Below are 11,488 nucleotides of genomic sequence, written 5' to 3'. Positions count from 1 at the left end.
ATGGCTGTTCGTACACATGCATCATACAATCTGCCTTTTACTCTGAGAGAAAAACCCTTTGTCGCCAGCAGAGGTAAGAGCTCTCTGAACTTTGCTCAGGCTATTCTAATTTTAGTAGCTACGCTTTCAGTGCACCCACCCCCACTACCAATTTGGTCACCAAGATGGCAGACGCTATCAACCACTTCTAGTTTTTCTCCCTGGAATGTGGCAGAAGTTGTTTTCTGTACATTCACAGTGTTTATAGCTCCTGAACATCTGCTACAAACGAAAACTAACTTCCTAGTTAACCTTCCTTTGATATTGCTGCACCTCTTATCTGTCCATAGCTTGCACTGGGTGCATCTTATAGAGTTACTACCCACGCCTTTTCTACAGATCAAGCAGGGCCATCTACCCAAAGGGGTTTGTGTTTTGTCTGCCTTCCTTCTTATTAGGACTTTGGTTTTAGCTAGGTTGACTCTAAGGCCCTTCGATTCTAGTCCTTGCTTCCACACCTGAAACTTCTCCTCTAGTTCTGATAGTGACTCAGCAATTAGTGCAAGGTCATCAGCATAGAGGAGCTCCAAGAGGCATCCTGTCTTGAATTTCTCTGTTATAGCCTGGAGGACTATGATAAATAGGAGGAGGATGAGGACTGAACCTTGGTAGACTCCTTCCTCCACCCGGAATTCTTCACTGTACTCATTGCCAACCCTCATCTTACTGACAGCGTCTCTGTACATGGCTCGCACAGCTCTCACTAACCATTCTTCTATCCCTAGTTTCCTCATTGACCACCAGATGAGAGATCGGGTGACCCTGTCGAAGGCTTTCTCCATGTCAATGAAAGCCAGGTACAGAGGTTTATCCTCGGCTAGGTATTTCTCCTGAAGCTGTCTTACCAGAAATATAGCATCTGGTGCTTTTCCCTGGCACGAAGCCAAATTGCATCTCATCTAAACTGACTCGCTCCCTAAGTAGTTGGGCTATGACCCTCTCCGTGACTTTCATTACCTGATCTAAAAGCTTGATACCTCTGTAATTATTTGTATCTAATGCGTCACCTTTACCTTTGTAGCAGTTGACTATGGTGCTGCTACACCAGTCATTGGGTATGACTCCTTCATGTATCACCTGGTTAACAATAAGGGTGATTAGGCTATAGCCGACACTGCCAGATATTTTGAGGATCTCTGCAGTGATTCCTGATGGGCCAGGGGCTTTCTGTCTTCATACTCTTAATTGCTTTATCTACCATGGTACTCTCAACTCAGATAGCTGGTCCCTCTCTTGGGTCAACATTCGGCAGACTCTCTTTCACCCATTCATTCTCTTTATTGAGCAATCTTTCGTAGTGGCGTCTCCAAACCTCTTTCTTTGCAGCTTCGTTTAGTGCAAGCATAGCATCATCAATGCGAACACATTTCTCACCCACGACATCACGATTCTTTCATACACACTGTCTTGTAACACACCCATTTGTATCCCTCTATCATAACCTTTCATCACTTGGCACAAAGCCATCCCCCTCAATACAACTCCCCACTCAGTGGCGGTATCTTCTTTTACAAATTTACTAGTGGCCTTGTTGGTGCTGGTGGTACCACATAAAATGCACCCAGTAACCTGTGTAAAGTTGTTGGTATTAGGAGGAAAGGTATCCAGCCACAGAAACCTCACCAAATCAGACAACAGAGCTTGCACAAAATCCCATTGTAAATGTCGAGGAACTAGCAGTGAAGCTTGGATTTGGTCATTCAACCAGTCATTCAAGTCAGCACTAGAAGAAAAACGACCATCTTTGGTTACAAGACAAAAGGTGTTCTTCCATCAGGATAATGCTTGGCCACATACAGCAAGGATGACATTTCAAAGGATGGAGCAGTTTGAATGGGAAACAGTGTCACACCCACCATAGCATCATAGCAAATTTAGTCTCTAAGGAAAGTTCACACTGTCAACTGCAAATATGCAGTACTTCAACATCTGTCGGCTCAACATGAAATATCATCTGTACTAATTGATTCCATAGTATAAGAATGAGCTAGCATGGGAATTATTACAGGCATTGAAATTTTCCAATCAATAGACCACATTTTAAATCAAATATTAAGATCGCATGCTCTACATGAACAGAGTAAACTTAACAAAATCAAACTATCCAGTCATAAAATTAATTAGATAAACAAAAACTATCTTGATACATTTTTCATTGTAAAAGTGCTCCAATGGGGCCGTAGTTGCAAAAGAAACAAGAGTGAACTGGTCTGAATTTTAATTCTATCTTCATGGTTTGAACCCATATGATAGGGGGCTAAAAATGAGGCAGAGCCTGTTGTGGCAAGTGATTTTATGGGTTGGATGTCTTTTATAAAAACCTAACCATTCAATCAGAAATTGAGGACGGGGGGGGGGTGTTTATTTTTGCCGAAGTTGAACAAACTAAATAGTAAATCTTGCTTAACGGATACAACCCAACGGTCCAAGAAGATTGAGCTGTATTAAAGAGAAAAAAGTCTTTTATTATAAGATTTGGTTATCAACAATTAAATGATGATCAAAAGTGCCCCTTGAGAATATGTCTTTCTTTTTGTGCACTTCACGGTTCAAAAACAATCAAGAATTTACCTAAGAAATAATCTCTATTCTAAAATTAACCAACACAACACAAAATGAAAAATACCTAAAACCTTTGAGGTAAGGAGATAAAATTATTTCGACAGAACTTTTAAATTCTAAATTACGTTCAAAGTTTCAGCTGACCAATATCTATATAGGAATTCGGTCGCACAGATTTTGATATATGTAATTGAAATTAAAAATCAAAACAACAGACATAAGTATAACACTAAGTAGTTTATCTAAAACTTGTAAGGGACAGGTTAATTCAGAAACTCTTCGAACTCAGATTAAACTTCACCGAGAAGACTAACCCGTCCTTTTATTTTAGGTCTACCATAATCTAGGACAGTTCAACATGCCCTTCCATTTATATGACTGTAAGAAGGGTGTGTGTGAATTGGCTATTTCTTGCAGGTTCAACTTCACGCAGTCTCTCTTGTCGGCTCGTTTGAATCCACTATAACATCTGGCAACTGGTTTGTATGGGAGAGAAAGTAAAGGAAAATGTTAGAACACCGTTGGACTAGTTTTACGTTGTTTATATTCACCTCCAATTTCTCAACGGTAATCAGCAATACATTCAAGTAAAAAGTTACCAAGTCAAATCACTCATCCGTTCCAGTGAAACTGTTTGGAACGGATTTGGAACGTAGATTTAGGTTTGGGACAGACCATGCAACGAATAGTAAACATCCGGTCAACCAAAATAGTGTTAAGATAAACGGGAAATCCTTCAAACAAGTGGGTTTGAAAGAAAAGGGGGTGAACACTGCGTAATGTGACGGATATGCTTAGATTGTAAAAGCAAATTTTCTTTTTCAAAAGAAAGAAAAAGAAAATTTGCCAAGTTATTTGTAAAATTGGTTAGTTCCAAAACTTACTAGTAATTTTCGTGAACAGAAAATTCGAATTAAAATTTTAATATATTTCGTAGAAACTATATAAATTTACATCAGATTGTATGGAAGTTGTATTAGATCACAAGAACTAAACCCACCCCCAATTTAGAAGACCTAACTAGCTTAGTGATATTACAAGAAATAAAGTATCACACATACAAAAAGAACTGACAATTTTCTCAGTCACTGGTTTTAATTTATTCACAAATCAATGCAGTTATATTTGTTGGTTAAAACTTGATTGTTTTGCGAGCTACGTTGCTATGTCAGTAATATATATAACGATATCCCAACCGAGACTGAAATAATGTCAACAGACAATACAATACTCTCACACCACTTATAACCGATTTCAAATTTGTTTAACATTTCAAAACATCGCAATAACCTTAATTAGTTAGAGAAAACAGGGTATTTCAGCACTTAGATTCATACAGTAATTCTATAAAATTTGCTATTTCTAAATTCACACTATACTTGGAATACGTAATAAACAACATTCATTTTGACGAGTAGGCTTTGAATTAGCTAAAATATATCAAGGCCTACGACATACACAGCTGTGTGATGGCTTGAGGGAGGTTTCACCCAATTAATTTTAAACCATGTGCCCCTCCCTCCAATACGTAGAAATATATAACTAAAACATTCGAAAGGTTAGGCCAGCCAAGTTACATCAGAATATCTGAGGACTCAAAAAATAAAATAATAATACGAAAACAAATTTGAACAAAATTGAAAATAAAAATTATTCTACAAAAATCAAAACAAAATGCCCCAATGTTTATATAAGTTAGTTTACATACAAACATAGTTTATATACATATATATATATATATCATACTATCATACAGATTAAATGGTGTAGATCAACGGTGGGTTATTGTTATGATAAACCATTCAAGTTGGGACTGAAGAAAATAACAGAACAAAATGAAAATAGACCGCAGACTACTAGCACCAACAGTGTTGTATTAGCAAGGAGTACAGAAGTTTAGAAACCCTGACTGATACTAAAAGGGGTGGGAGAATATATAAAACGGTTGCCGTGTGTCTTAAAGTGATAATAGTAAGTCTAATTCCACAACTTCGGGTGGGTGGTCAATAGGAAGAAAAAAAAATCTTACCTGTCCAAGCATCCCAGCCCACCACCTCCCGTAAACAGTAGTCAATAACTAAACTTACCTGTCATCACAGATGCTAATCACCCCATCTTCGTGGGGAATAAATACAGCCATGTTGACATTATCACTATAACCTTCCAATTTGTTAACCAAAACGGGTTTTCGTACATTTCCTTGCTTACCAAGACTAACGGGCTTAATTTCAGCAGCCATGTTATAGGTTTATCACGTGATACCTGAGTACCAGTTAAATAGCGAGAGAGTGATAAATAAAGAGAGAGAGAGAGAGAAAAAAAAAGAGACAGACAGACAGAAAGAGAGAGAGAGAAAAAAAAAGAGACAGACAGACAGAAAGAGAGAGAGAGGACAGATAGATAGAAAGGCAGAGAAAGTGATAGATACACAGAAAGGGAAAGACAAAGAGATTGAAAAATAAACAGAAAGAAAGACAGACTGACAGATGACAAGCACAGCCAGAGAACGAGCACACTCCTTTGATTACTAACTACTGTTATCTTCTTTCTTCTTTCTATTTAAGTATCTCATACATTCACAGACACTGTCTGATTGGGTGTTGATGCATTTAGTATACGCTACAACCAATTTTGCTTTGGTCAGATTGCCCTATGGTTCTTATCTAACTTTATAATTATCACTGGATTAAATTAAATATTACTAAATTTTCTAAATTTAGTTCCCCACCACAAAGCTCAATTTTTTTCTCGCCTTCCATACTTACGAGGCATATACTGGAGACGATCTAAACAAGGATACCCTTCCTCCAAATAAATTAATGGTCTTCAGTCAATGTGAGAAATAATTATTTATTATGTAGTTCGTCGTGATTAATGTTTTTTGAGTTACTGTGTTTTTGTCCGCGACTGAAACTGGCGATCCGGTTTCGATACTTGATTAAAACGAATTTATTTACGTTACAATTACATTCATGAAGAGAAAGTCATTAATGTCACCTCTCATTTTTCATACATTCGTGCTTCCCAGTGTCTATCAAAAGACAATTATTATTCGAATATACAACAGTGAAAATATTGACTCCTAAACAACCTAACACTTGATACAACTCAATAAAATGGCTACGTTTTATTTACTTCCGGATACTGGGTTTCACTTTTAGCTGATAATGTCTTTATCTATATTTTAGCTCTTGTTATTGCAGTATTTTTATTGGTTTCTATTGTTCTTTGTTGTTGTTGTTGTTGTTTTAGTAAACAACGTTGTATTCTAAATGTAAATATTTAACATTACAACAAAATATTACATCTTTAAGGTAGAAAAGGAATGGGCTGCCGTGATGTTTATGCGCCCCTCCCCCCCCAATCAGCAATATAAACGAAGGAAATGGAGACGACTATTGCACCAAGTCATTTATTATTTAATTCTTCTTCTTCTTCTTCTTAGGTGATATCATCACAGCTGAAACAGAAATCACTCATATGGCTAAGGTATCTTAGAAATACATCGTATTTCTTAACATAAATTTAGGAGTTTGTTCCTATATAAACCATTGGATCTTGGATATTATAAGAATTGGAAAATTGTGATGTTTCTACATGTTCTGGTACAATGGAGGGTAGATCTAGTGAGATAGTTACTCGGAGACGTCTTGGTCCAGATGAACTATTAATGGTCGATAACAAAGTTTTAGTGATCTACAACTAGCTTTATAAGATCAATGAAATCACTCATTTCAGTCTCAAAATTTATACAATTTATAAAATCAAAGTTAATTAAAAGTAAATTTACGTACATCAAATTATGCAATGCATAATCAATTTCTTTATTTAAAATATGCCCTACTGTGTAATGTACGTAAATTTACAGTTGGTAGTCCATGAAGTTTTCTACCAGAATTTTGAGGACTACTTTCTGAAAAAAATGTTGTAATATCACTGGTTTAAACGTTAGGAACTGAGACAAGCGAAAGTATGTAGTGTACAAGAAGTTGTGTAATTCCAGATAAGCCCAGATTGAGCAGACCCATGGCAGATCTGTTACGTTAGAAAGTGCTAATGATAAATTCCTGTGGAGATAAAAAAAAATCTGTCATTCCATGGAAAAGGTATGGTAAAAGTGTGTGTGTGTGTGTGTGCAATAGAGAGAGATGGGGGAAGGAGGGATTCAAATAAATGCTAGTGGTACAAGTATACTTTCATTAATATACACATACAAGCACTCTTGATACACACAGATGACAATTAGCTGTATGTACGAAAGTGTGGGGAGGATGTGTGCATGCAATTAATGTTCAAATGTGTGCATCTGTCAGTAATGTTTGACTTTCTCTCCCCCTATTTGACAGATGATTTAATGTATGCATCTTAGAACAAGTCATTGTTGTGAAGATTGAATATCTATCTATTCTATTCTAGGTAGATTGATAACCACGTTCCTAACTTCCTTTATGAAATGTGTGTAAAGGATATGTCCTGGATACAGAATTTTTCCCACTGTCCGAGTGTGATCGTTGCCAGGGCTGCTGAGTGGCTCCCGTGCCAGTGACATGTAAAAAGCACCATTTGAGCAAGATCGTTGCCTGACTGGCTCCTGTGCTGGTGGCATGTAAAAAACACCATTCGAATGTGGTCATTGCTAGTGCTGCCGGACTGGCTCCCGTGCAGGTGGCATGTGAAAAAGCACCATTTGAGCATGGTTGATGCCAGTACTGCCTGACTGGCCCTCATGCCGGTGGCACATAAAAGCACCCACTACACTTTTGGAGTGGTTCGCATTAGGAAGGGCATTCAACTGTAGAAACTTTGCCAGATAAAATTGGAGCTTGGTGCAGTCTTCTGGCTTGCCAGCCCTCAGTCAAACCGTCCAACCCATGCTAGCATGGAAAGCGGACATTAAACGATAATGATGATGATCTATATAGTTATAACCATGTTCCTAACTTTCTTTGTAAAATATGAGTAACTTTATATCCTTAATATGGAATTTTTCAAATTATCTATATTTTGGTTTCAACTTTAGTTCAAGTCCAATAATTTTAGGTTAGGGGTTAAATCAATTAAATTAACTCCAGTGCTCAACTGGTACTTATTTTATTGACCCCCAAAAGAATGAAAGGCAAAGTTGCTCCTGGCAGCATTTGAACCCACAATGTAAAGACAGACAAAATGCCACTTAGCATTTTGCTCAGCATGCTAACAATTCTTCCAGCTCACTGCCTTAAATTATCAATAATTTAATTTCAAATTTTGGCACAAAGCCAGCAAATTGGCAGGCAGAGGGTAAGTTGATCACATTGATCCAGTACTTGACTGGTACTTATTTTATCAACCTGGTAAGGATGAAAGGCAAAGTAGCTCCCTGTGGCATTTGAACTTAGAATGTAAAGACAGATGAAATGCCGCAAAGCATTTTGTCTGCTGAGCTAACGATTCTGTCAGCTCCCCACCTTATAAATTATCTATATATTAATAATCATGTGTCTATTTTTCTTCATAAAATACATGTAATGGTATATCCTAGATACAGAATTTTTCTATATATTAATAACTGTTCATAACTTTCTTTCTAAAAGATGTGTAATGTTATATGCCAAATACAGGTATTAAGAGTTATATCAAGTGCTTCTTGAATAAGTTTATTAATGAAACAGAGTTTCATGTGTATGCTGGACAATGGTCTTAGAGCTCAACTGAGAATTGAACTGAAAGCAGTAGAGAAGATACAGGGAAAGATTAGTTGATTAAAGGACTAGGTGAGATGCACAAATCTGTTACTGCAGATATTCTACACTTCTGTTTAACTGTAGACTACACTGTGCATTGTAGGGTTTTAGCATGACAGTTTGGAAATGTACTTTTTCAATATTCAGTTTACTTCTGCTGTTGTTTGACTTCAGATCAACATTGAGAGAAAAAATTTTTGGTTACAGACATTCCAGTTATAAGCATCCCATATTTTTTATATAACTCTCTATATATTAATAACCATATTCCTAACTTTCTTCATAAAAAGTGTGTAACAGTATATCCTGGATACAGGTGTTACTAACTATATAATTCTATAAGGTGTGATTTGAGAAAAATTTTAGCTGCTATTTCTAACAGAGCAAGTGGTTGCATAGCTTCTCTGCTTTTATTTCATACAGGCTTGCTCTTATCAAACTGACCTATGCTCAAAAAAATGTTGCCACTAGTTACTTCTGAAGTCTTTGAACAATCAGATGTCAGTTTACCTGGAAAGAAACAATGCAATTATTAATAAGAAAAGTTGAGAGTACTCTCTTTACTCTTTTACTTGTTTCAGTCATTTGACTGCGGCCATGCTGGAGCACCGCCTTTAGTTGAGCAAATCGACACCAGGACTTATTCTTTGTAAGCCTAGTACTTATTCTATCGGTCTCTTTTTGCCGAACCGCTAAGTTACGGGGATATAAACACACCAGCATCGGTTGTCAAGCGATGGTGGTGGGGACAAACACATATATATATATATAAATATATACATATATACGACGGGCTTCTTTCAGTTTCCGTCTACCAAATCCACTCACAAGGCTTTGGTCGGCCCAAGGCTATAGTAGAAGACAATTGCCCAAGGTGCCATGCAGTTGAACTGAACCCAGAACCATGTGGTTGGTAACCAAGCTACTTACCACACAGCCACTCCTGCGCCATAGTTGGTTTTTTTTTTTTTTTAAGTTGCATTATTGTAGCTTGTTCATTGGTAAGAAAGAACTTTACTTTTACAAGAGGTCAGAGAGTGCTCAAAGATAAAAGTACTTTTAATTACTGATGATATGGATTCAACAATGGCAAGAATGCTATATTTTACAGGTTTTTAAATTACTAAAGGGTATTAAATGTTATATTTGCTGGGTTTGAATGTGAACTTTGCTTTATAAGTGCACTATTATCTTATCATATTTTGACCCAGAGGTCCTGATTGTTCTACTGGTAACAAATGATTATATTTTATTGATCGGGGAAAAGAATACAATACAGATATACGTTTTGGTAATCTTACTTCCTCTTAGTAATAAAGCTGAGATGTTTGAGGACATTCTTCTATGGCTAATATATGTCACCATTCATGCAACTCTGGTTGAATATAGACCAAAAATAATGTTTCCAGTTGTTTGCTGCTAATTTGTTCCAGCACAAACAATGATGAGCTCAACTATAATGAGTTAGTGTGGGGTGGAAGCAATATATTTTGATTCTATTACAAACATATTTCTACACCATTCCTAACTATTTGATATTTTTGCTCTATTTGTAAACAATATATTATCATTTAAATACTTGACATTTGTTTGATAAAACAATATTTAAGTTTATTGTATTTTTATTTTAACATATTTATAATGCTTAGCACTGATAGTTTCAATAAATATGGTAGAGGATTCCTGAACAAAATATGGTGGAGAGGATTTTTGACCCCCCCCCCCAAAAAAAAAACAAGGTTTTATTTTACATGTGATGAGAAACAAGTTCTTTTTTTCTTTCTTTTATTCTTTTACTTGTTTCAGTCATTTGCCTGCGGCCATGCTGGAGCACCGCCTTTAGTCAAATCAAATCAACCCCAGGACTTATTCTTTGTAAGCCTAGTACTTATTATATCGGTCTCTTTTTGCCGAACCGCTAAGTTACGGGGACCTAAACACACCAGCATCGGTTGTCAAGCAATGTTGGGGGGACAAACACAGATACACAACATATACATATACATATATATGACGGGCTTCTTTCAGTTTCTATCTACCAAATCCACTCACAAGGCTTTGGTCAGCCCGAGGCTATAGCAGAAGACACTTGCCCAAGGTGCCACGCAGTAGGACTGAACCTGGAACCATGTGGCTGGTAAGCAAGCTACTTACCACACAGCCACTCCTGCGTTCAATATTTTATAATTAAGGGGACCTTTTTTAAATGTTACATAAAATAGAAAAATTCTGAACATCCTTGTATTGAAAATAATATTAGTGCTCATTTGCTTTAAGTTTGATGAACCAACGCTGAGTAGCAAGTGCTTCCTTGATTAATTGCTGTTGTAATTTGAGATGATCAGAAGCATCACCAACAACTTTGTCATTGATATCATCATCATCATCATCACCTCTGTCATCATCGTTTTAAAATGGCTAGCATGTGTTTGGTGAGTCTTCTTTGATTCTACATTATCCTGTGTGATCAACTTAGCGTTTGTTGCAGTCATTGTTATCTTTAACCCATTAACATTTAAATAGGCCATAATCCAGCCAAAATATTCTACCTATTTTATGCTCAGATCTGGCCTCTCACACCAACCCTACAATATCATTCTAAAAATAAACAGTTAGCTCATAAAATCTCAAAGTTACAAAATGTTGCATGGTTAATTCAAAACAATGTTAATAAATAAGCATTACTTTTGACAGACTAATCTGAATGCTAAAGGGTTAATGCTGCTTTGAAGTATATTTTCCCGTACTAGCAATGATTAGATGGGTTAGCTATGCAGAATACTATCACTTCTCATTCTTTTATCAATTTATTTTCTGAGGGACTAAAAGTTCTCAAATCTATATTCATCCTTTCTTTCTACATCTCCCTCTTCTTTTAGAGCTGTCCACTTAGAGTTTCTTTTTCACTCAACTCATATCATCTATATATATATATATATATATACATTTTCGCCATGATAGATCGCTGACCACTACATTTATATTATTTCTTTCTGTGTTCCTTTCAGTTGAAGAGGGTAGCTCGAAACGTCAAAGACTTCCTCTATTTCCAAGCGTTAAACTAATACATCCATTTGTTGTTTACACCACCTGTTTTCGTCTGTTGTTTTTTTCGTAAATTCTCCCATATATATATATATATATATATATATATATATATATAT

General features: G+C 36.4%; 1 protein-coding gene across 1 annotated transcript in view; it reads right to left on the bottom strand.

The window, feature by feature from the left end:
- LOC106868453 (WD repeat and FYVE domain-containing protein 2) overlaps positions 1–4,907 on the bottom strand; it is an 89,962-nt gene extending 85,055 nt beyond the window's left edge. The window contains exon 1 of the mRNA XM_014913727.2: positions 4,689–4,907. Coding sequence (XP_014769213.1) covers positions 4,689–4,840 — 152 coding nt within the window. The 5' untranslated portion in view covers positions 4,841–4,907. The remainder of the gene's footprint in view (positions 1–4,688) is intronic.
- Positions 4,908–11,488: the final 6,581 nt, after the last annotated feature.

This window comes from Octopus bimaculoides, chromosome 3 (assembly GCF_001194135.2).
Source record: "Octopus bimaculoides isolate UCB-OBI-ISO-001 chromosome 3, ASM119413v2, whole genome shotgun sequence".
Lineage (NCBI taxonomy): Eukaryota > Metazoa > Mollusca > Cephalopoda > Octopoda > Octopodidae > Octopus > Octopus bimaculoides.
This window is presented reverse-complemented; position numbering and strand designations above follow the sequence as displayed.